The sequence below is a fragment of the Rhinolophus ferrumequinum genome, chromosome 7 (genome assembly GCF_004115265.2).
Source record: "Rhinolophus ferrumequinum isolate MPI-CBG mRhiFer1 chromosome 7, mRhiFer1_v1.p, whole genome shotgun sequence".
Lineage (NCBI taxonomy): Eukaryota > Metazoa > Chordata > Mammalia > Chiroptera > Rhinolophidae > Rhinolophus > Rhinolophus ferrumequinum.
This window is the reverse complement of record NC_046290.1, coordinates 52188956-52215598: the sequence shown is the minus strand read 5'-3', so window position 1 is coordinate 52215598 and position 26643 is coordinate 52188956. Positions and strand designations below refer to the sequence as shown.

General features: G+C 38.7%; 1 protein-coding gene across 7 annotated transcripts in view; it reads right to left on the bottom strand.

Moving 5' to 3' along the window:
- RASGRF2 (Ras protein specific guanine nucleotide releasing factor 2) overlaps nucleotides 1-26643 on the bottom strand; it is a 223569-nt gene that overhangs the window by 107478 nt on the left and 89448 nt on the right. For all 7 annotated transcript variants that reach the window (XM_033110501.1, XM_033110502.1, XM_033110505.1 and 4 more), the window contains exons 3-9: nucleotides 23613-23760; nucleotides 20608-20697; nucleotides 13238-13491; nucleotides 10194-10273; nucleotides 9581-9774; nucleotides 4605-4714; nucleotides 3841-3959 (exon numbers count right to left, since the gene is read on the bottom strand). In XM_033110501.1, coding sequence (XP_032966392.1) covers nucleotides 3841-3959; nucleotides 4605-4714; nucleotides 9581-9774; nucleotides 10194-10273; nucleotides 13238-13491; nucleotides 20608-20697; nucleotides 23613-23760 — 995 coding nt within the window. The remainder of the gene's footprint in view (nucleotides 1-3840; nucleotides 3960-4604; nucleotides 4715-9580; nucleotides 9775-10193; nucleotides 10274-13237; nucleotides 13492-20607; nucleotides 20698-23612; nucleotides 23761-26643) is intronic.

Genomic DNA, 26643 nt, shown 5'->3' with positions numbered 1-26643 from the left:
TAGATTCCACATATAAGTGAGATCGTATAGTATCTGTCTCTCCCTCTCTGACTTATTAGCATAATGTATTCAAGGTCCATCCATGTTGTTGAAAATGGTAGGACTTCGTCATCTTTTGTGTGTGTGTGTGTGTGTGTGTGTGTGTGTGTGTGTGTGTGTGTAACAATGTCTTTATCCATTCATCATCAGTGAGCACTGAGGTTGTTTCCATGTCTTGGCTATTGTAAATAATGCTGCTATGAACAAGAGAGGCAGATATTTTTTCAAGTTAGTGTTTTTGTTTTCTTTGGATATAATCCCAGAAGTGGAACTGCTGGATCATATGGTAGTTTCAATTTTAGTTTTTTGAGGAACCTCCATAATGTTTTCCATAGTGACTGCACCCATTTACATTCCCACCAACAGTGCACAAGGGTTCCCTTTCCTCCACATTCTTTTTGATGCTGTAATGCCCTTATTCTTAATTCCACTCAGCAGTGAAAAGAATGAAGTGCAATGTCCGGGTTATTGAGTTAGGCATTTGAGAAGGTGTAACTATTGCCAGACCCCATGTGACATGTTCAAAGGACACTGGTACAATGAAAATACACAGCATTGAGTATGGGAATGATGAAGGTACCAGAGATGTCCATGCCTCATTCTCAATGCATTTTGCTCTGAATTTAGTCACCTTTATTTAATTTTCCAGATTCACATTTCCAGACAACACTGACTCTACATAATGGGTTTTGTACAACATGTCAATTTAGAGTGCCTTTATCCTCGACTAAATATTTATATACATATATATATGTATGTATATATATATGTATATATCATGTTATTGAAAATAGAAACTCATTCCAAAATTTGGATCTTGATTTTTTTAAAGTTTATGTCACAATCTCACAGGCACTAGTCTAGATGCTTCTGCGAGAATTTGCTCATTTAATCTTCACAAGAACCCTAAAGGATAGGTACTGCAACTTAAGGAGAGGAAACTGAGGCAAAGAGAGGTTACATAAATTGCCCAATATCACAGAGCAAAAAAGTGGAGGAGAAGCATTTGACCCCCAGGGATGTGGCTGTACTGTCTTCCTATTATTGCCTCAGACATCACACATTTGTTCAACAAACTTTGAATAGATTTGGGGAAACAAATGACACTATCAGACCACCGAGAGCTACAGTACTTTGCATCCTAGTCATCAACTGTCTAATAATTGGAATCAATTTATAGTGAAACTTCTGTTATTTCAATCACTAAATTCCCGTGCACTGACATTCAAGAGAAGCTGATGCTCCTCCTCGGAGAAGTCCTTTCAGAGGAGCTGGGTGGCTTATTTGTCCTACTCCTCAAAATAAAAATTCACTTAAAGTTGAAACCACGCACATATTTGCACATATGCACACATACATGTGCACGCACATACACACACACACAGAGAAACAGACCTCATGTCATCCCTAAAAGGAAATAACACAAATGCTAGCACAAAATTAGACATAAATTGTAATCTACTGCATAAAAAATAGACTCCCTAAAAATTTAAAAGAATGAAAAAAGAAAAAACCCCACCTCAATGAGTTTTAAAGCCCATTAAGGATATTTAGTAAAAGCGATAAATAGGAGCAACCAAACCAAAATAATTCAAACTTTCCAAATTATCTGTAATTGGATTTCTTTCTGCTTTCAGAGTAAGGTATGATTTTTTTAAAACCAGGTTTATTGAATATTTCTTAAACAGGCTAAACAAACCACACAACACAGAAAAACACTGCTGAAAGGCAAATCATTGCATCAACATCAATACAATAATTATATCAGACATATTAATAGCTGACAGGAGTGCCTTAAACATGTGATACAGAACAAACAATAAATAACATTTGGACTTGAATCAAAGGAAGAGGTGGCTTGTCATTGACTTTCCTCCAGGGACAATGGAAAAAAATATGACATTGAATATATTCAAACTTCTGGCATTTTTCATTATAGATGTTTTTAACAAACCTAGATCAAAACAGCCTAAGTGTAGAAATATATTAAATATGTATGCCTAACAATCCTTTTCAATCAAAAGTCTTTTCAGAAATTGAATACTAGTAATTGAAACTTTTGTTTCCATTCTTACATTTTATAAAGCTCAATTCAACAACTAGTCTTTTTCAGTAAATTCTAAACACAAGAAAAACACAAAGTAAGACACCTTACAACGCAAACTGCAATTCAACAAGCAATTCCGTTTAATCCAATGCCCATCTTCCAGGGATCCATCATGGAAGGCATCATACTAGGTAAGCAAGAATTCACCAACATTGCCCTTCGGAGTTATAACTCTTGGGAGAGACAGGCATGCAAACATGTGCCTGTAATACACCAGAGGACGAAATACGTGCACCAGGAACAAAAGGCCTTGGCAATGAGGAGCAAGGTAGGTTCATTCTAACTAGAGAGGAGAGGACGGGAAGATGAAGGAGAAATGTTAGAGGGCTCCTTAGAGGTGTCTGACCTGAGCCTGGTAGGAAAAGCAGACCTTCGAGAAGCATGAACGAAAAAGACCAGGGCATTCCCGGCCCCCAGGCTGGGGACAGACGGCACAAGGAAAGGCACAGAGGCAGGCAAGTTCCGGCTGGGAAGGCAGGAGCCAGGATGGGGACACAGTCGGTGTGGAGGAATAGAGCAGAAATTAGGAAGGACTGCCACTGTTAGAATTATATTCCATTAATACTTGAAGAAAAATTAAAGTTGAAAGCTAAAAATGAGAAAAGGTCTCATTTCCTAAAATATACTTCCCAACTTTAACGTATGTGTGATGTCTCTCTTGGTAAATAAATAATGGAAAATAGAACAACATGTGTTGAACTTTTTAAGCATTCTGTGCACAAATTCATGTGCACAGCAGAGATAAGGTCTTGTTTTGACGAGGCACAAATATTTTAAGCAACACATTTTGGTAGGCAACAGAAATGCAAGTTATCTTTAACTACTATTGGCACATTAGAAACAGAAACTACATTAAAGGTAAATTCTAGTTCCAAATTTATGTGCCACTCCTCACCAAGTTCAAAATCATAAATGTGTGCAATATATTGTCTGAAATCAATTCCATGGGGTATGTTCCCCTCCTAAATGCCTAAGCCCTTAAAAAGAACTTAGGATGTGGCTTACTTCCCCCACTTTGGTTTGAGAGCCACGGAGGTTATACACCGTTACGTTATTGCTTCTCCACAGTTTCTGATACAAATATTTTCGCTGCTTCACAAGCTTAATTTACTGGGTGATGCCTCCAAAGCACACCCCATAAACAAGATACCTTCACCATTACCAAAGCGTGGCAGGGTCAAGAGTGAGACATTTCATGGTAACCGCAGTTACCAATCAAGCTAAATCATATCATGTGGGGCCTCCAGAAGTGCTGATGAAATGTGGGAACGACAGACAGCTGTGTTCACTTCAGACACTATCCCCACTGCTCGGTGAAAGGGCTTTGAGTAATGCAAGATCCTCTTGGGCCTTTGCCTGAATGTCATCACCACCTGGCACTGACATTCCAGTCAGCCAGACCACTCTGTCCTCCTTGGAGCTGTAGAGAATGTACTCTACATCCAGGCAGAATATAATTTACTGTCGCACTCATGCCTTACTGTTTGTTATAGTGTTGCTGTTTTTCATGGCCCCCGAAAAGAAACAGCACAAAGGTGGGCCTCACCCCCAGCCTCCACAAGGTCATGGGGATGTCCTGCACCAACAGCAGTAATCACACAGCTAAATCAAGCCTGCTCTCCTGGATCTGCCAGTGACAAGGAGGCAGGAGTAGCAGAGGTCACTAAAATTGGGTCTGCTGAATATGGACTTACCTTGGCGGATGAAAGTTTGGCTGGTATCCAGCAAAATATCACAGCCCTCTACTATCATTCTTTCTATGGCAAGATTCTTCCTTATGTTTTCAGTGTCACTCACTTCATCGTGCATTATCCTGTCAGACACAACACAGGCAGGATCAGTGTAAGAGATATTTTCTATTGCCCTAGCAGGTAAGCAAAGAAGAGCTCCACCTGGGAGCTTGTATCAATGTAACTGGGGCTGTGGGGGAAGCAGACTGGACGTCCAGGCTTCAACAAGTCACACCCAAAGCAAGGCCAATGTATATCATGACTCTAAGTGATAACTAGGTCAGTGATCAATGAATATCCTAGGAATGCTGCTTGCAAATGCAACAGGAAAGCAACATATTATGAACAGCTCCCTTCATTGAAATTAGGATGCCCTTTCTTAGAAGCAGAGTAAACTAGAGAGCTTTGCACCGTTTATCCCATATAAGCTAAAGAAACACAGATATAAATAACTGCCTGAAACACTGAAAAGTCACTGATAAATGCAAAATATACATTCTCCAGCTTCTTGATAAATATGAATACAAAAATGCAACAACAAAAAAATCATTTTTCTGTTACTCTGAAAGAAATGAGAACATTCTCAAACTTAAACCAGAATACACCCAATCTCACGAACTAGCATTAAATTTTCAGGTGAATCTAAGAAACAGGATTGAGTCTTGCCTCTCACTCCATGGACAGACTACTATTCCATATCAAGCCTTTATTATAAATTCTCCACTTACCTGGACAGTTCCTCAAGTTTTGATTTAGCAAACTCCAGACTTTTCCTCTCCACATGCTCATGGGGTGTATGAGCTAGGAGCTCATGAAGGGTAATGATGTACCTGGGGATCTAAATGCAAAGGCCAGTGTGAGCGTGAGGTTGGGCTGAGAAACACCCGGACATTCCCTGGTGTGCCGTCATCACGTCTGAGGAGCTCCTCTCTCCTCTGGCAGTTTCGTTTTACAATTCTATTTTTTAAGAAATAGATTCAAACTAAACTACGCTTCAAACTTCACACACACACACACACACACACACACACACTTCACCAAGAACATATGAAAAGAGTAATAAAGTATTATGTTACAAAGAAACAACTGTTTCTTTAGATTTTTTAAATATAATCATACATTTCTTAATTATAATTTTTGAAAATTGGTTCATAGGGAAACGGATTTAACTATCATCAACTCATTTGAGTCTGTATTTTATGTATATTTGCCTTTTTACAATTTTTTTAAACAAATTGACAATCCTACTGCAATGTTCTCTTTAAGGATTAAAATGGGAGAAGAAGATACATTCACCCTTGTTACATTCTGATCCTGCTTCACCTCAATTCATCCTTCCAGCAGTAAAAAGTATTATTTAATTAGATTATTTACTTGTACTTTTGTTTATGAACAGACTATCTGAATTCCATGAAAGGCAGAAACTCCACCAATCCCATGAAGTTTTAATAGACCACAGTAGAGATTTAACTCAAATTATAGTGATTCAACATATTTATTCTCTTACTGGATTAGAAACTAAAATTTTTTAGAAAGCAGGTGCAAAGAGTTTAATTTTAATAGTAACATATGTGAACAATAAATAGCTACCATAACACTGACCACTGTGGGTCAGATCTGGTGCTCAAGGTTTGTACATGCATCAAGTCCTCCAGAAACACAGGATTATTCCCTGTTTTACAAATAAGAAAGCAAAGTGTAGAGAGGTTCGGTAACTTGCCCAAGGTGGCCTCATAGTAAACAACAGAGCCAACCCTGAGCCCAGCTCTGACCAGTGCACTAGCCCAGTGTGTCTCTTCTGTGGAACTGGGGTCTCACTCAGCACTTGAAAGGATCTCTGAGAACGAAGAAAAGAAAACAGCTTCCCAGGGCCCGTGGGGTAGCCCCTTCCATTGTGACCAGAGGCGTTAGTGGCTCTATATCCACAGATCTACTTTTACTCTCGTGCAAGTGGTGGTCTTCATTGGGTTATTTACTAATATTCACTGAGTGTCCACATTTATGCACGACGCACAGAGGGCACAACCATCAGCACAGACATCCATCTGAAGCTCCTACTCTGGAATCTCTCCTAGAGAATGTCATCAAGTCAAAGTTTCGGCAGTGTACAGACTTCTTAGCCACAGGAGGGTGGGGCACAGGAGACCCCTCCCTTTGAAGGAAGGATGCAGGATGCTTTCTGCCTCTCTCCATCCCAGCAACTTCTCACTAAAACAGCCTGTAGGGATGTCCCACTTGGCGAAGGCTCTTGGGATTAGGATGCTTTCAAATATCTCTTTTGCATAATCCCATGATTGATAAAAGTTTGCCTCTAAATTAGTAGTTCTACAAGAAAATCAAGGCAATCAACAGCTAACGTGCTCAGTTTTTCATAACAAAAAGGGCAGGAGTGGGAGAGCCTGACTTCTTATAATGCCCTGAAAACCTCCAAAACTAAGTTTAGTCGAGAGCTTCACCATCCTCCCCCATTAATTAAATCTATTTTAGAGAGCCCCTTGGCTAAGATTCAAGAGGATGGATTTGAAATTCAGTAACTGGCCTTTTCCAATTTCTAGTTGGAGGAATAAACAAGCCTGAAACTTCCAAAAAGCAGACCAAGTGGACGGCTCTCCGAAGAGCTCATCTGTATATTCAAGAGCTTATTATAAATCTGTTCCCAAAAAACCCAAGACTCATAGAAAGTGCTGTCTAGATGAATCATAATTCTGCTTTCAATTACGGAACAATACTTGTCAATTTATTAACATTAATTAGCTTGCTCTTCAGTTACAGTAAATAGGGGGCTACTTTCTGGAGAACATCTAACAGTGCTGTTCTTGTCAGAAGCATTTCATGATCAGCTCACCTATGGCCTTATGAGCAGCTGGAGCCCAGTGAAAGTACCAGCCAAGCCACTGTCTTTGCTAAATAAACATTATGTTAATGACTACATTATTTTCCATAACAAATCTCATGGCAACACTTGGACTTACTTGTCTGACAGTTCTCTTGAGGGTAAATTCACTGCATCACGTAAGTTCTACAATGCCTCCATGTTTCCATAATTCAACATAGTTCCTTCACAGCAGCAATTGACTTACTTGACGAAGGGCACAGAACGAGGTAGAACACAACATTTTTCTACACATACACAGGCAGAAAGTCGCCAATCGCCTCTCCTTCTCCCTCTGCCCCCACTCCTGCCCCTATATCTAGGCTCCAAAATAAGTCTGGGCAGAGGCCCCTTGGTGGTATGAACTAGGGTCACGGCTTCCATTGTTGTTAAACAGCAAAAACGTGCAGCACCCCAACCTCATCCCCAGGTGTCAGCCTACAGGGGAGCAAGGCAGAAGAACATTTGCTGATATGCGTGCTGAGGGGATTGGATACCCCTGGATCACGTGAGGGAGCAAAGGCCTTCATGACTATTTCACCTCATTACTGAAAGGACCAAAAAGCAACAAGTAGAATGGACACGGACCTCGTAAGAAAAATCTTCAAGCATCTAGAAGGGGCAGTTCCCCCCAGTGTTCCACATGGTCACTCCAAAGAGAGGGCAAGAGGGAGAGACGCCAACGGAACAAGACAGAGGAGAGACACCGAGGAGAATGAGGCCCATGGGAGGCAAAACGCTGATGATTTCCCCTCTTGGTCTATTCAGAATAGTTACACGGTAGCAAAACAGTTATGGGGAAGCAAATAAACAAACAGCACAAGGCAGTGCTCTTTCAATTTGCACATTTCTTGCAGTTGGACCAATTCTGGCTAAATTCTTTAAGTTGGAGGCTTTTCCCAGAATGATGGCTCTCACAAGCAGGGACCTTTGGTGTCCCTGGTGTGAAAAAAGCCGGAAAATCTCAACATCTGACCTGTTAGCTCAGTTCTAGGCTGTAGGGCCACCACTGTCTTGGTGGGGGTGGGGTGGGGCCAGACTACCACCAGGCTCCTTACATCACCACACAGTGATCCAACCCAAACTTTCAGAACCAGTCTAGTCTGTGTCGGAGCACAGAGACCACGAGCTAATGCTCTGGGATACAACCAGAGCTCTGTTCCCTCAATTTTGAGTTTAAGAAATGGAGATTTAGACTGGTTCAATATGACTGAAAGGGGGGCAAGACATCCAAGTCTCCTAAAGATTTCCAAGTCCAGTGGTCTTTTTCTGACATTATGGGGATTCCTCGGGGTCAATCAAAATGCCAAGTCATTGTTATAGGGCTTAAATGCCAGGGGGAGGGAGGGAAGGGTGGTAGAATCTTAAAACATTGAGAGAGTCACATCAGGGGGATATAATATCACTTGGAAAGATATCAGTAGGCTGTGAAAAAGGGAGCTAGGAACCTCTCTGAATGTTCCGTGTGTCTTTCACAATTCTACCTTTGTATATTCACCTGAATTGAGGTTGCTGAACAGATACAATTTAGGATATTTTAATCATCAGCTAGAGATAACTGCCAAAGATTCCAATAGAATCTCAGAAGAACACTGCATTATATAAAACCTGTTTCGCTATAAATAAAATCTTAAATTACAATTTTGTACAACGTTATCAAAAATAAAAGCCTTTTTTTGCTTTGAAGTTTTCCTTGTGAAATATTTTACAAATATTTCCTCAGAGAGGCGAAGGGTTCAAACAATTTAGTTCCATGAAAAAACCACAATAATATTATAAAGTTTCACTATACTTAAGTTGTTTCAGATGCATCCTTTTGGTTTTTAAAAATCTTCTATGGTGACTTCCAGAATTTCAAGCAGGATTGACAAACACTAAGATAAACAATTACGAACCAGAGCAACATTTCTTTCTGAGGCTATAAAATGATGGGCTGGGGTCAGACATGCCTGTCCAGGGAGACAAAGTTCTCCACAGAAACCCTAACACACGTGATTAGGAGAATCAGTTTACCACATGACCATCTAGAGGGCTGGCCAGAAGCCCCATAAATTCCACAATGGGAACACTCGATGCTTTTCCAAAAGAACAGAATCAACACTTTTCAAAAGAACATGCGCTTCAATGTGAATTGGCCTCTGCAGTTCTCACTCAAGAGCTCTTAATGGTAAAACCCTATATGTAGGAAAGAACACAAGTGTACTTGATCCCTTGCTTTGTTCTGCTCTCACAGAGTGAATGTCAGGACAAGCCCCAGCCTCCCTGCAGCATCCTGACGGGGGCCAAGAGTCCCCAGGTCCAGCCAGTGCCTCTGACTCCTGTCTCCACAGCCTCTGTGACAGGGGAGGTCCTCCTTTTGCTCTCCAAAGCTCCAGCCACGGGAGACTCAACAGCATTCACAACAAAAACAAAGACTTTCCCAGCATTCCACTCCATTCCTTAGGAATCTTTTATGCAACCATCATACACTGGAACATTTGCACAGCATCCTATTTCTGTAAACCTAATAATATTTTTAAACATGCCGGAGGAGGAGACTTCACGGAAGAGGTCTGTGTGGAATCTTTCTGTAAAGGGAAAATTGTGCTGCTATTCAAAAAATCATTTTTTTAATTTAATTGTCTCAAAACTGCCTGGTTTTCTTACATATGCTGGACAGAGAAAGAATGTGTGGCATAAATTTATTGATCCCTCAAACTCAAGATGACAAATGATACATAGGTGCCATAATTCCTCACAAGAGATGCCTGCACATCTCACTCTGGTCACACCGAGTTTTAAAAACATCAAGCTGGAACCGATGACCTAAAAAATACATCCCAGATGACTTACCTGAAACATTGGATAGGTCAAGAATGTTTCCAGCATCCTCCCCTCGCAGGCAGGGTTGGCTTCATACTGTTTTAAGAGTTTGTCAAAATCTCTGTTTTGCTTACAATTGGCAAGCACTTGGAGACTGTACTGGTGATTACGCACAAATTCTTGATAAATGTTCAGCATGGGGAGCAAAATATCAAACAGATCAGCTGGAAAGAAGAAGTAAACATGGCAGTTTCTTCTGGTGCTTGGTAATTTATCTAAGGAATTGGGGGAGGGTGGACTGGCTGTTTTCACTCAACGGGAGTGGCAGAGAGTGGCTCCCAGGACCAGGTGCCACACATACATGGGGCCCCAGAGCAGATGCCTGAATGACTGATCTGATAGAATGTACCCCCACCCCCGGGGAAACACAGCCTAACTCTAGGCCCAAATAACTATGACAGGCCAGGAGAAAGGTAACTATTAGGACAGGGCCCGAAGGCCAATGTGACAAATTCCCAATAAGTTAAAGAAGCTCACAGGTCAACAGGAAAACGCAACAGCTTCAGCTGAATGATGTTGAAGTTATTTTACTCTAATTGTAACCACATTAAGAGAAAATCTTGTATCCTAACTACGCACTTACCTAAAATTAAAGTAGGCCAGTTTGCTATCCTTGCCTTCAGTCCTTGATGAAATATTTCATGAAGAAACATGATTGTTTCACTGTAAAAAAATTCAAAAATTATACAATTTAGTCTTGAGTGGAGCCATTGCCACCCAGTGTGGGAAAATCTCCCTCCTTCTTCACAACAGAAAAGCTTAGCTTTGATCTCATGCTGTCAGACTTCCGCTCATGACCTCCTTTTTGCAGTCATCTGCAGACCCTCCAGCTACTCTTCTAACACCCTGACCTCTGAGCTCCCAGCTCACTGCCAGTCTTTCCTCCAACACTGCTTCTGTCATAATTCTTGGTGACTCCAATATGCACACAAACCTTCCAGTATCCCGGCCTCTTGGGCCTTTGAACTTCTCTCCTCTGAGGCTCCTATCCCATCTTAAAATACACACACACACACACACACACACACACACACACACTTTTTTTATACCTTTTTATTTACCTCCAGGTACTACCTTGTTTCTCTGGTCCTTTTCACATCAACCCTCCTTTGAAAGAGTTTTCTATACCCACTCTCTCCAGTTCAATTCCCCATTCTCTCCTTCGTTCCCTCTATCTAATCTGGCTTTGGCTCCTCATCAAAATTACCAATAATCTCCAAGTAGTTAAATCCAGTCAGTTCTCAGTTATCATTCTATTTGACCTTTTTTTGACATAGTTGTTTATTCCCTCTTGCCTTGGTCTCTAGGACAACCCATTCTGGTTTTCATCCTGCAACTCTAATTCATCCTCTTTACTATCATATTATAGCTCTTCTTCATCTTCCTAACCTCTAAACATTGGAACATTCCAGGGCTCAGTCCTTGCTGCTCTTCTTTCATGCATCTGTATTCACTCCCTTGGAAACCTCATTCAGACTACAGCATTAAATACTATCTTTATGCTATCGGTCTCCCAAATTTCTATCTCCAGCCCAGACCCCTACCTTAACTATATTACCCAGACTAATATCCAATCCCTGATCACTTGATTTCCCCATTTGGATGGCTAACAGAATCTCATGCTCGACAGGTCCAAGATGAAAACACTTTACCTTTCCCTTAAATCTGTTCTTGCCTCAATCTCCCCCCATTTAGTAAATAGCACCTCCATACTTCTAGTTATTCAGGCCAAACACCTTGGAATCTTATCTGCTTTTTGCTTTCCCTCAAAATCCACATCAAACTCATCAAAAAAGCTTACTGGCTCTCCGTTAAAAATATATCCAGAATCCAACCCCTTATCACTTTCTCCGTTAACAATTATCGATTGGTTGGATTATCACAATAGCCACCTAACAGGCATCCCTGCTCTAATCATCTCTCACCTGGCTTATTGAAATAGCCTCCAGACTGATCTGCCCGCAGTCTATTCTCAATAGAGAAGCCAGAGGAAGCCTTTCAAAAATAAGTCAAGTCACGCCACTCATCTGCTCAAAACCGTCCCAGTGTCTCCCCTTCTCACTTCAAGTAAAAGCAAACATCTTTACAATGTCTCACTGTTAATATGCTAACGTCCCCCTTCATCCACACTGACCTTGGCAGTTTCCCAAACAAACAAGCCAGGCCTGCTCCAGTCTCAGGATCTTTGCACAGGCAATCCCCTCTGTGTGCATCACGTTCCCCCCCAGATAGCCACATGGCTTACTTCCTCACTAAATCAAGTCTTTGTTCAAATGTTGACTTACCTTTGAGGCCTTTCTAAAGACTAGCTATCTTAAAAAACAAAACAAACAAAAAAAAACGATGGCACATTCACATAATATAATACCAAGCAGCAATTTTTTAAAAAATAAAATGCTCTTTACATATCAATATGGAAAGCTGTCCAGTATACACTGGTAAGTGAAAAAAATAAGTATATGTTAAAGTACATTGCCTTTTGTGTAATAAGGGAGAAAATAAGATTCAAAATGCGTATTTGATTGAACCTGTATCAAAAAACACTGGAAGGATACATAAGAAACTAACTAAAATGGTTATATGCATTCCATTTCCTTGAAAATAAGACCTAGTCAATCAGCTCTAAAGCGTCTTTTGGAGAAAAAATTAATATAAGATGCAGTATTATATTACATTATATTATATAGACCTGGTATTATATTATATTATATTATATTATATTATATTATATTATATTATATTATATTATATTATACCTGTTCTTACAGTAAAATAAGACCAGGTCTTATATTAATTTTTGCTCCAAAAGATGCATTAGAGCTGATGGTCTGGCTAGGTCGTATTTTCAGGGAAACACGGTATACAAAGTGTTCGGGGAAATGTGGTGGGCAGAGACAGGGTAAGAGTGAGACTTCTAACTGTTGTTTGATATTTTCATGTTGTTTTGACCTTTGAACATGGAAATGTATTATCTACTCAAAAACAAATAACTAAAATGTTAAGTAAAACACCCAAGCACTCTCTTTCCCCTATTATCTCCTTCACTTTATTTTTTCCACAGCACTCATCATCACATAATATACTACATATTTCACTTATTCACTATTAATTGTCTGTCTTCCCACAGCAAAATTTAAGTTCCATGAAGGCAGGGATATTTTTTTTCTTTCTTCACTGATGAATCCTCAGCAGTGAGGACACTATAAATATTTATTGAGTGAATAAATTTACTAGAGAGTCTCATGCCTTCTGTTAGTTTTTGCTCTCCCTAAAGTACTTTTGTATAATTACAGGCAAAGACCCATTAATCACTCCATTCCCTCAGTTTGTGAGAGAGATGATCTTCCCCAATACACACACACACACACACACACACACACACACACACACAATGACAAGAAAACATATGTCAAATAGAGAAGAAAAACAGAGAGCTGTATGCCAAGATTCAAGATAAAGATATAGAAATCTGGATTAAAAATGAAACATAAATGATAGCTTTCTTATTTTCAATATCATAAACTCATAAAAGTGGATTTATGATACCTATTCTTTTAATAATAGAGTAAAAAGTCTTTTTAAGAAATACAAGTGGCACATGACTCTTTGATTTATGCCAAGACAAACCTGTTGAGAAAAATACTGCTGACATCATCGTGACTGATAGGGGGCTTCTTGGAGCTGGCGGCCATTCGTAGGGGCCGGAGGAAGCCATTGACCAGGATGTAGAGCTGGTGAACATACTCGGACTCAGCCTCGACCATAGTGAACACAATTTGATTTCTCTTCCTCATACTTTCAGCATGAGGAGAACAAATGTAATCCTGCACAATGGTCTTCCATTTCCTTCTACACAACCATCCCCGCATGAAGCTCTGAACCTACAGAACAACAACAAAAAAAGGAAAAGAATGGGAGGGATGAAAGGAGGGAGAGACAAAGGGAGGTAGAGGGAGAGAGGGAGGGAGGAAGGGAGGAAGGAAGAAAAAAGAAAAAGAATCTCAGGGAGCTTTGAGACTGGCTTTCTTAAGTCTCTCAGTAAGAATGACCCTCCTGGGCCATATAAAACACTATTCTTTCACTGGTTCACTAATGTTCCCACCACTAGAATATATAATGGCAAGCTTCTTTTAAATAGCAGAAAAAAAGATGGTTTAAAAAAATTTTTATCAGGTTCACAAGTTTCTTCCATGAGCTTAAGGTGTTTAGGCCTGTCTATGTGGGCACCAGAATATAATAATATTACATACATAAGTAACGTAATACTTAGAAGTTAGAAGTCTCGCATTAGACATTAACATTTCAAGAAAGGAATAAATTGAAAAAGTTTTTTCTTTAACAATAAAAAATCAGATATTTAAAAAAAATTTTAGTAGTAAAAAAATATAACAAAATTTACCATCTTAACCATTTTTAGTGTATAGTTCAGTAGGATTAAGTATTTTCACATTGTTGTACAACAGATCTGAAGAACTTTTTCATCTTGCACAACTAAAACTCTATACCCATTGAACAACTCCCAATTTTCCCCTTCCCTCAGGCCCTGATAACCACCATTCTACTTTCTGTTTCTGTGAGTTTGACTACTTTAGATAACTCATGTAGGTGGAATCAAACAGTATCTGTCTTTTTGTGCAGTGCTTATTTTACTTAGTATAATGTCTTCAAGGTTCACCCATGTTGTAACATGTTCCAGGATTCCCTTCCTTTTTTGAGGCTGAATGATATTCCACTGTACATATGTACCACACTACATATGTACCACAGTACATATGTACACCATCTTTCAGTAGACATTTCGGTTGCTTCTATCTCTTGACTATTGCAAATAATGCTGCAATAAATATGGGAATGGAATTATCTCTTCAAGATCTTGCTTTTAATTCTTTTGGATATATATCCCGAATGGGATTGTTGGATCATATCTTAGTTCTTTTTTTAATTTTTTGAGGAAACATCATACTGTTTTCCATAGCAGTTGAATCATTTTACAATCCTACAACAGTGCACAAGAGTTCCAATTTCTCCATATCTTCATCAATAATCATTTTCTGGGTTTTTTTTTTTTTGAGAGTTGCCATCCTAATGGATGTGAGTTGACATCACATTGTGTTTTAATTTGTATTTCTGATGGTTAGTGATGTTAAGCATCTTTTCATATGTATATGATGTCTCCAAAGATTATATACAAATGGCCCATTGTATCAGCTTTGGAGAAAAGTCTATTCAAGTCCTTTATCTATTTTTAAATCAGGTCATTTGACTTTTTTTATTGTTGAAGTTTTTTTTAAGTTTAAAAAATAAATTGTTAGAGATTAGCTCATCCAACTTCTTCCTTTTGTACACGAGTAAACTAAATTTCATGGTAAATTACACAGGTAGGAAGGCTGCAACCAGACTTAGTGTTCTTTTATCTGCCTTTTGTTAACTGTAAGGACTCTCTTTCCCAGCCACATGGGTAAAACACACGTTAACAATTTACAATGGTGATTATTTTGTGAAAAGGAACATGAAATGTAATTAAAAATAAACTTGTAGAAAATATGACAGCCTCTAAAACTGATCTGAATTCCCTAGGTATGGTTTGAAAAATAACACGCAAACCTGACAAAGTGCACTGGTTTGTGTGTTTTAGCTAACAAATATTTACTCACCATTGTTTCAATGCCCAGGTAAATGTTGGGGGCTAAGCAGACAGGTATATGTCATAATCCTTAACCCAAAGGCTCTGCAACTAACCTAGTGGGTGACCATAAATTCTAGTCCTCCATTTCCTCATCTATAAAATAATCGACCAAAAAAATCTAAAGTCCTTTGTAGTTTTAAAAAAATTATGATAATTTATTAGGATTTGTTATATTTAAGTGGCAGATTCAGCAACAAAGCAGGTTACAAATTCATATATCATTGAAAGCATAAATCACTACCCAATCCTTTTTAGTTATCATTGTTATCTATTCAACATTCTTCCACTTTTTATTTTTTCCATACTAGTACTTCACCCATGTGGGCTAAATTATCATGTATTTAAACAACTACTCTTCTTTTGCAATTTAAAATTGTATTATTTACCTACCAATGCTGTCAGCATACTATCAATTTTCATACAGTCATTCATACAGTTGATGTATCCCCCCAAAAAAATAAAAATTAACCACATTTTAATAGAATTGTATCAGAGAAATTATATACATATTATTTGGAAAAATCTAATTGGAAATTTCTATGAATTATAACCAATCTCAATTTTTGGTCTCTTGAAGTTAAAAAAATTAAGTTGATATTTGTCAAAATCAGAATAGAGAAACTAATTCAATTGTAAGCACTCCTTTTCACACAGACATTAGTTTGATCTGAGACAGAAAGAACAATAGAGTTAATTTCAAAACCTATTTAACAAGTTTACAAATAGTTTTCTGTTAATTACTTCTATTACGAAATAGGAAAAATAGATGATTTCCAGACAAGATGGCAGAGTAGGTAAATGCTGTGCTTGCTTCCTCTCATGACCACATCAAAATTACAACTAAACTACAGAACAACTATCACTGAGAATCACCTGAAGTCTAGCTGAAGAGAAATCCTACAACTAAGGACATACAGAAGAAGCCACCCCAAGACTGGTAAGAGCAGCTGAGATGCGGAACAGGCTGTTCCCAAACCCATGTGTGGCCATTAAAAACCAGGAGGGATATCTCAGCTATGGAGGTCCCTCCCTTGCCCCCAGAGGAGTGAAGAATCCCATCTCCACACCAGTCTCCCAACCCAGGGTTCCAGTGCTGGGAAGAGAAGTATCCACAACTTGTGACTGTGAAAACCAGCAGATATAGGGGCTGAGTACGAAGAGGGAGTCTGCAGTCCCAGGCACTCCTCTTAAAGGGCCTATGCATGGACTTACTCACTGATGGACTCACTCGCTCTGAGCTCCAGCACTAAGGCAGCAGCTTGAAAAATGCCAGGGACATAAGGGGAGGAACTGAACTGTCTGGTTTCAGGGTGAGAGTTGGAAAGGCAGCTTTCTCCCAGACAGAAGTACTGGTAGAATCCATCATTGCTCTGTTGAACCCTCCCCTATCCTGGAGTGCAGGTGCACGCAGCCACCATATCTGAGTCTCCATCAACCTGGCCAACACTGTTCACCCTGCCTGGGGATTCCCTGAGACCCCACCTCACCCAACTTGCAAACCCAACCATGCAGCTTCCAGTGGCTTTTCCAAACTAAGGGCCTGTCTTGGCTCATGCTGTGGACTTTCCCAAAATCTCTTAAAGGTTCACAAAACCCAAACAGGAAGCATCTGGCCTTGGCGTGCCCTGTACCTCGTGCTGAGCAGCTCCAAGCCTGCCACTAATGTGAGCTAGCCTCAGTCCATAGCTTGGCCTCTCCCAGGCACACAGGGGGTGGCTCCAAGCCCACAGAGGGTGGCTATCACCTGTGGATTGCTTTGTGGTTCATTGCTTTGTGGTTCATTGCTTTGTAGCCCTGGGCAGGTCACAGGCCGTGGCTGAACTTGGCCTGCAGCAGGGCCCCTCCCCAAGGAGACCCTAGGACTGGCATGCCTGGTGGCTGGAGCTGGAGCACCACCCAGCTGCCTCCACAGAAAACACATCCAAAGGGAAGACTAGGCAGGCAGCATAGCCCTGCTAAAGCAAACCCTACTCCAATAGGGTCAGCCCCTGCACAAAAGCTCTTCTTCCACTGTTGTCACAGCAAGTCCTTATAACCAATCAACCTGAAGGTTAATCCCTTCTACTGATGTTCGAACAGCAATCAAGGCTCAACTACAACAGGGGGGTACACACAACCCACACAGGGACACACCTGCAGCACCTGGCTCAGGTGATCAGGGAACCTGTGCCACTGGGCCCCACAGGACACCTACTACATAAGGTCACTCTACTAAGATGGGGAGACATAGCAGTTCTACCTAATACATAGAAACAAACACAGGGATGCAGCCAAAATAAGAAGACAAAGAAACATGCCCCAAATGACAACACAGAACAAAGCTCCAGAAAAAGAACTAAACAAAATGGAGACAAGCAAACTACCAGACACAGAGTTAAAAACACTGGTTATAAAGATGCTCAATGAACTTAGGGGAAGAATAGATGAACTCAATGAGAACTTTAACAAAGAGACAGAAAATATAAAAATAAAGTAGAAAACATAAAAAGGAACCCATCAGAAATGAAAAATACAATAACTGTAATAAAAAAGTGCACTAGAAGGAATCACCAGCAGACTAGATGAAGCAGAGGATCAAATCAGTGATTTGGAAGACAAAGTAGCAGAAAACACCCAATCAGAACAGCAAAAAGAAAAAAGAATTTAAAAAATGTGGACTGTTTATGAGGCCTCTGGAACAACAGCAAGCATACCAACATTTGCATCATTGAGGTACCAGAGAGCAAGAAATTGAAAAAATGGTTTGAAGAAATAATGACAGAAAACTTCCCTAACCTGGCAAAGGAAATAGACAAACAAGCCCAGAAAGTGCAGAGTCCCAAACAAGATGAACCCAAAGAGGCCCACACCAAGACACATCATAATTAAAATGCCAAAGATTAAAGACAAAGAGAGACTCTTAAAAGCAGCAAGAGAAAAGCAGTTAGCTACCTACAAGGGAGCTCCCATAAGACTGTCAGTTGATTTCTCAACAGAAACTTTGCAGGCCAAAACGGACTGGCAGAAAATATTCAAAGTGATGAAAACCAGCACCTACAACCAAGATTACTCTATACAGCAAAGCTATCATTTAGAATTGAAGGACAGATAAAGAGCTTACCAGACAAGGAAAAGTTAAAGGAGTTCATTAACCGTATTACCAAACCAGTATCACAAAAAATGTTATAGGGAGTTCTTTAAGAAGAAGAAAACAAAGAAGATAAATTATGAATAATAATTTGGTAATAACTGCATATCTATCAACAATTACTTTAGTGTAAATGGAGTAAATGCTCCGACCAACAGATAGGATAGCTGAATGGGTAAAAAAGAACAAGATCTTTACATATGTTGCCTACAGGAGACTTACTTTAGATCAAAAGACATACATAGAATGAAAGTAAAAGAACGAAAAAAAAATTTCATGAAAATAAAAATAAAATATAAAAAAGCGGGATAGCCATGCTTATAACAGATAAAACAGACTTTAAAACAAAGGCTATATATAACAAGAGACAAAGAAGGACCCAGTAATCCCACTTCCAGTATTTATCCAAAGAAACCCAAAACACTACTTCGAGGTGACTTATGTATCCATATGTTCTTTGCAGCATTGTTTAAAATGGCCAAGATGTGGAAGCAGCCTAGGTGTCTGTCGATGGATGAATGGATAAAGAGGAGGTAGCACATGGAATATTACTCAGCCATGGAAGGGAATGGGTTCTTGCCATCTGCGGAGGCATGGATGGAACTGAAGGGTATCGTGCTGAGTGAAGTATGTCAGAGAGAGAAAGACAGATGCAATGTGATTTCATTTATATGTGGAATCTAAAGAACACAATAAACAACCAAACAAAACATAAACACACTCATAGATACAGAGAACATTTTGACGGTTGCCAGCTGGGAGGTGGGTTGGGGATGGGTAAAAGGGGAAGGGATTAAAAAGTAAAAATTGGTTGTTAAAAAATAGTCATGGGGATGTAAAATATAGCATTAGGAATACAGTCAATAATACTGTGATTACTATGTATGGTGTCAGATGGGTACTAGATTTATCAGGATGATCACTTCGTAAGTTATACAAATGTCTAATCACTATATTGTACACCTGAAATTAATATAATATTGTATGTCAACTGTAATTGAAAAATAAAAGAAAGAAGAAATAGGAAGGTAGAAAATGTAAAAAGCATTTAGCATTATCTTTCTATTTAATAGAAGTATTTCCAAAATTCAACTTAATTGAATTTTGTGATGAATAAAACCTTTCTATTTACTTAGATTGGTGTTGCCCACTGAGCAAAACCTGGTTCACTCACTTCCTAACAGACCAATTTCCACAACTGGACTGCAAATTGTATTTGACTCATACCTCCGTTTACATGCAACTGCATAATATTAAAAGAAAGACAATAGCATTAATCTTGTAACACAATAACATAAACCAAATTTAATGTTTAAAGTTTTAAATTCTAAGAAAGCAGTAATGTTATTTTACTTTTTTATTTCTTGGAAACTGAAAACATTGCAACTTAGTCCTAAGAAGCATTTCTATTTCAAATTCTGAGCAATATTTAGTTAAAATTTTGTTACAACTGAAGGGGGATAATTATTTAGCAAAAAAAAAAAAACAGGGTTAAAAAATTAAGAACAAATTAAGATTCGAAGATGTGTATCCAAGAAAAGTTCTTTAACAGTGAGGCTTTTCACATAATGTTAACAAAGTTGAGTGAATGCTTTACACAGGACAATTAAGATTATGGAACTCAAAACCCAGATGACATAAAGCAAACACAGTAGACTAGACTGAGTGCCAGTGTCTGGTTAATTGCACAAGTTGTACAGTTATAAATAACAGTAAGATGAAAACATCTGCTGATTATGTCGAGGTTAAACAAGAAAGAAACAATACTAAACCAGAAATCTGAGCAGATGTAGTGATTTACTCAATCTTCTCACATGTTTTAGAAAAAAAAAACTTTCATTAAATAAGCACCAGAGACTATGGTTAAAAGAAATATTTTTGAAATATAATTTAAAAAATAGTCCTCCAAAATTTGAAAGCAGCACCTAATTAACCCAACTGGAGAACACTTAAGGTGCAGTTTTGGCATCCTTTCTGCAGAGTCCAAAAGGGGATTCCCAGAACTGCAAAGAAATCTCAAGCTGAAAATTTTACAGAGAAGTAGCCCTATCTGGCAAGTCTAGAGCCATTAGAATAGAAACACCAAGCTTGTTCTCAGCTCAGGACAGGGAGGCAAAGACATTATTACAGAACAGACAACTGCTTGTCATGTTCCCCCAAAGCCAGAAACTCCCAGCGTCCTACCTTTTTAATCTTCTTGATGTCTGGATCCTCATCTTCTTGATTGCTTTGGTAAGGCCGCATTCGTTCCTTGGTTTTATTAAGAGCAATAATCTATATAACACAAAATAAGTCCATTTCATGATTTAGAAAATACTGGATTATAGCCATAACCCATTGGAAGTTATCCCTACAAGGCCACTTACAAGACCCTCAGGAAACATTCACTTTTTATACACTCTGTCTGCCTTTGGTGCCAAGGCAGGGAAAGAAGGACTTTCTTCACCCCAAGCCTGTTTTGTTTTGTTACTAACAAAAGTGCTTATAAGAAGTGACTGTGGAAAGTGAGAACTGGGATTTGGGTTTTAGAAGAAATGTTAGCACAAAACTCGGCCCTGACTGGGAGTGATGACCGGGCCAAGACCTTCTCAGGAGCTGAGCGACATGCCAACCATCTTGCCCGAAGGCAGCTAACTGTAATGCCCTGTGGTCTCCAAATGCAATGACACTCAGCTCAAAGCTCGTTTCCTCCGTAGGAATAATCAACTGATGGCCTTCCAAGTACACATAGTACAGCAGGCTCACAGATCTCCTTGGGAAAATGGTAACTGCAAAGGGACTGCAGAGCCTTGCGTTGGTCTCAGTGAGCCAAGAAAAGGAAAAGGAGGTTAAAAAAAAAAATTGAAACAACCTGGGATCTCTTTATATCTCCAGCTCAGTTCTGTGATCTGTGAGGGGCAACTCAAGACCAGATGGCCTCTCAACTGCCCTTAGCAATAAAATTCACTGGATTACCACTCAATTGTAAGCTCTTACAACCATAAGAACCTATGCAGATTTACTAACACGCAAACACTTACACAGTTAAGAAAACATAATTGCCCCCTCTGCATGTCTTTACATTTTTAACCCCAATACCAAATATACGTATCTGTCATTTTCTGGCAGGGAAGTGGGAAAATAAAAGGAGTGGTAAATTATGGCTCCTGTCAAGCAACTACACAAGACATACCTGCTACTGACAGTTTTTAGCTGCAATCTATATTCAGACTAGAATAGAACATAGTGGAGACAGATATAAGCACACACAAATAAATACTGGAGAACATCACTTGATGCCATTTCTCTTATGGAGTAAATGCCAACCTCTTTCACTGAGTAGACAGCATCTGTTCTAGCTTACTGTGGCAAAGAAAGAACACAATAATTTTGTTTTAAATTACAGTGCCTGATATAGTCATTTAAAATGCAGGTTTGTTGAGCTTTCTGTTGTTGTTTTCACTATCTCAGATTTCAGGGCTGAATTGGGAAGTTAACAGCACTAATGATATGGTGACCACGTCCTACAACTTATTATCACCAGAGAAACAAGCAGATCCCAGATGGAACAAGCTTCTACTCATGCTCCATACACTGGAGGTGTATGTACACAGGCCGCAGGAGGTGAAAACTCCTCATAGGATGCACAGTGTATGTCTTAGAAGAAGCTATGAGGAAATGAAAAGAAAATATCGAATGACAGGAAAGTTACAAGAAAGTTATCAAGGCTGAGGAGGCTGAATTGTTTCTGCCAACAAGGATACAAGTAGTAGTAGTTTCTTCATTCGTCCTATTCTTCTCTTTGAAGCTAAGCAAATTCTAATGCCACTGCTAGCCAGAAAGAGGGAGGAAAAAACACTCAATTTCTACAATCCTCTTCAATTCTTTAGTTATTGATCTCTTCCCACGAGGAATGACAGTACAACAAGGAAAGGTATCTATCTATCTATCTATCTATCTATCTATCTATCTATCTATCTATAGTGTGATCACAAAATACAGTGACTCTACATTAAAAAAATTATTACAGTAAAAGACACATTGCCATTAATACCCCTCAAAATATTCCCCCTCACTTCAATCACACTTATCCCATCATTTTTGCCACTTTCTGAAGCAGTTCTGGAAGTCTTCTTTCAAGAGTGTCTTTAGTTGCACTGTCATGCACTGACCATGAAAGGTAAACGTGTTGAATTGTCCTGAATCAATTCAACACGTTTACCTTTCATGGTCATTTTGACTTTGGGGAAGAGCCAAAAGTGCACGGTGCCAGACCCTGTGAATAAGGTGGTTAAGGACAGAAATTGTCGTACCAGAAGTGATGTGTGACATGGAGTGTTGTCATGATGGAGGATGAAGTAAAGACACTCATAAAAGAAGACTTCCAGAACTCCTTCAGATAGTGGCAAGAACGATGGGATAAGTGCGTTTGAAGCAAGGGGGAGTATTTTGAGGAGGATTAATAGCAATGTGTCTTTTACTACAATAATTTTTTTTATTTATACATTCACTGTATTTTTGATCACAACATTTTATATATATTTACACTTTTATATACCTTTCTGCATATGGACAGAGGCACCTCAGAGAAAGGGAGGACCCAGGCACACCGCCATGGCTGCAGACTCCTCCTGTTCTCACTTGGCATCAATCTCACTACTTGGGGTTACAGGGCTTGAGAAGTTCATACTGGGTGGGTTGTGGGGAAAAAGTGGAGGGAAACAGGAATTCCAACTTCAGGGGAAAATGCACCCTAGCAAATGTTTTATACTTTAACTCAAATGTGTTTTTCAAAATTCTAAAGGGGAGATGGTTGAACTCCTTAGATCTAGAAAAAGTAGTCATTCGAAATTCATTTTTGGCCTTTCCTTAGTTGTCATTTGGGCTTCAACAGAATCTATGCCAGACTCACAATTATCATTACTATACGAGTCAGTCTGGAAACAGTTAAATATTATAGACAATTCTTGAATATCTGATCAAATGAAGGACATCAGGGGCATAAATAATTCAAAAATAGCCAATAATCCTGATATTTTATTGAAGTATATTTACCTAATCCTAACATCGACATTAGATTCATTTCTAATATAGATCACTAGCCTGACCACATATGTGTTGATGGAAGAGGAACTAAATTTGGGATAAAAATTTTGCCTTGATATGTAATCATGACAACATGACAAGAAACATGAAACAATGAGAAATACCTCTGATTTAAGCCTTTCGATTTCTGTATCTTGATCTTCAAGTTGATGCCGTAGTTGGTTAGCTGCAATTTTTTCTGTCTCTACGATCTGAACTAGATGAATGTACTTCTGCATTAATACTTCCCTCTCAATCAAAATGTCTGCATAACTTGAGAGAAAATTACAGTTAGTCATTGAGATATTGTTTTACTACAGTTCCATATAGAAAAGTACACACTACATTTTTAAAGAAGCCATAAACACAGCTTGTTTGGCTAACTCTATGTAAAAATTAACTTTTGACTTACATTTGGCAACCTTTAACTATATAGAATTTGAATCATTATACTTTTACATATTTTTTTACTAAGAGTTCATTTAATAATGGCTGCCACCCATAATTTTATCACATAAGTGAGAAAAGTGCAAAGGAAATCTACAGTTTTACAAAGAAAATAGTAAATCTTCTTTTAACAAAGACACTGAAGTCAAAACAGCACATGTTCTTTTAACAAAGAAACTGAAGTCTTTGAATTGATGGTACATCCTTGGCTTTCATGGATGATATTCAAAATATTTCACCAGTTAAGGCACTAGCCAATCAGAACAGACTTGCCACCAAGCAGACTAAATGCAGTGACCATCAGAACAGGCACTGGTGGGAAAGAACTATGATAACTGGACCAACAACCACCAGCGTTACTTGGCTCTATTTCCGATTGTGAGACCATTGACAACGCTTGCACTTTCTTTCCAAAACCAACTGAAGCAAAAATTTCATTCTGGAAAAACAGTGTAGATTTGTTGGGCCCTAATGCCAGCAGTCTAACCTGTGTCCATTTCTTTGACCAAATGTAGTAACAGCAAACTCTCTTAGATTTTTATTGATTATGCTATTGTGTAGCATCTAAACTTTTATCTCCAGATTTTCTTGTGCTATTCAGAGTGGTAAAATGTTCCTCCATTCACATAATCTTTCCCAAGTGATATGATAATAGGAATAACTAACAATAGCTTCTATTTATTGAGTGTGTAGGATGTACCATATATATAAGTATTCTCATCTCATCCTCCCAGCAACCCAAATGGATAGGTTTTATCATCTCAATTGTACAGAGAAAGAATTTGTTCCTCACAGAGGTCACACAGCTAGTAAGAGGCAAGGTTGGGATTCAAATCGAGGTCTGTCTGACCCTAAGGCTATGTTCTTAACCATAAGCTAAACTGTCTCTCTAATGAGAAATAGCATACTGGACATAAATATGAATGTTGTAGCAGACATGTTTTAAGATATCTGCCCAATCTTCCATAATTACTTCTTTTTTGGATAAAAAAAAAGCCTACCCTCATGACCACATTAAAAAGAGATAACTGGCCCAAGATAAACCAATTAGATTCTTTCTCCTTGGAATTGGATTGTGCCTCTGACCTATTTGCTTGAACTGAGATGATATGAACTTGGAAACTCAGATTGCCATTGTTGGGCAACAATATTTGACCACATCCATGCCAAAATAAAACAAAACATGAGTCTACTGAGAGAGAAAAGAATAGCCAATGTTCAGAAAAACAGGGACAAAAGAGACAAAAAGTCTGAGACAGAAAAGTAATAACTACCTGGGTTCCTGTCAGTTTTCTAGATTCTGGTTGCAGAACATTGTGACATCTGAATATAATTTTTACCCTTAGCTTCAGTGAGACATTGCAGTTTCCATCTAATAAATCCTCCTTTTAACCTAAACTAATTTGAAAGAGGCTTGTGCTACTTGGAACTAAAATTGTACTAAGACAATTCTAAAAATCACAATTTTAGTTCAATTATCTCAACATCCTCAGCACTTACATCATGTGTGCTATTTGTTGGGGGGAAAAAACATAGTGTCAGAAAAATCTTTAAGTCACTTTTTCTAAGAAATTACCTAAGACAGTAGAAAGAAAGGCTGTGTAAGTGTAAGTGGGAAAAAGGGGGGAAGGGGGAAACATAGTCTTCATAGAAATATACTTTGGGGAACTTTTAAAGGAGGAAGTAAAACAGAGCATGAGAAAAATAGTCATATAATAAAATTCTGCTCTTTCTCATAAATTTCATTAAAAATACGACAAATTTAAGAAACAATGGAGACACCATCCTACCAGAAAACCAGAGATAGAATGATAGGAAATTCTCATATATCAATAATCACCCTAAATGTAAAGGGACTGAACTCACCAATAAAAAGGCACAGAGCAGCAGACTGGATCAAAAAACTAAACCCAACCATATGCTGCCTCTAAGAGACACATCTCAGCTACAAGGACAAATATAGACGCAAAGTGAAAGGGTGGAAACTGACACTCCAAGCAAATGGTAATCACAGAAACGCAGGTACAGCCATACTGATATCAGATGAGACAAACTTCAGGATAAAGAAGGTAACAAGAAACAAAGATGAACATTTCATAATGATAAAGGGGACTGTACAACAAGAAGACATAATAGTGATCAATATTTATGTCCCCAATCAGCGAGCATTGAAATATACTAAGCAACTACTAACAGAACTAAAGGGAGAAATTGACCAAAACACAATTATAGTAGGGAACCTAAATTATAGTAGGGGACCTAAATCATTGACAGCTATGGATAGATCATCCAAACAGAAAATAAATAATGAAATAGCAGCCCTAAATGACACATTAGATGAAATGGACATAATTGACCTTTATAGAGCATTTCATCCTAGAACATCAGACTATACATTCTTTTCTAGCGTACATGGAACATTCTCAAGGATTAGACCATATGTTGGGACATAAAACTAGCTTCAGCAAATTTAAGAAGATTGGAATCATTCCAAGTATAGTCTCTGATCACAAGCCTTTGAAATTGATATCAACTGCAAAAAGAAAGCAGGAAAAACCACAAATATGCGGAGATTAAACAACATACTTCTAAAGAACGACTGGGTCAAAAAAAAATAAGAGGAGAGATCAAAGGATACATAGAAACAAATGAGAATGAAAATACATCCTACGAAAATTTTTGGGATGCAGTGAAAGCAATTTTAAGAGG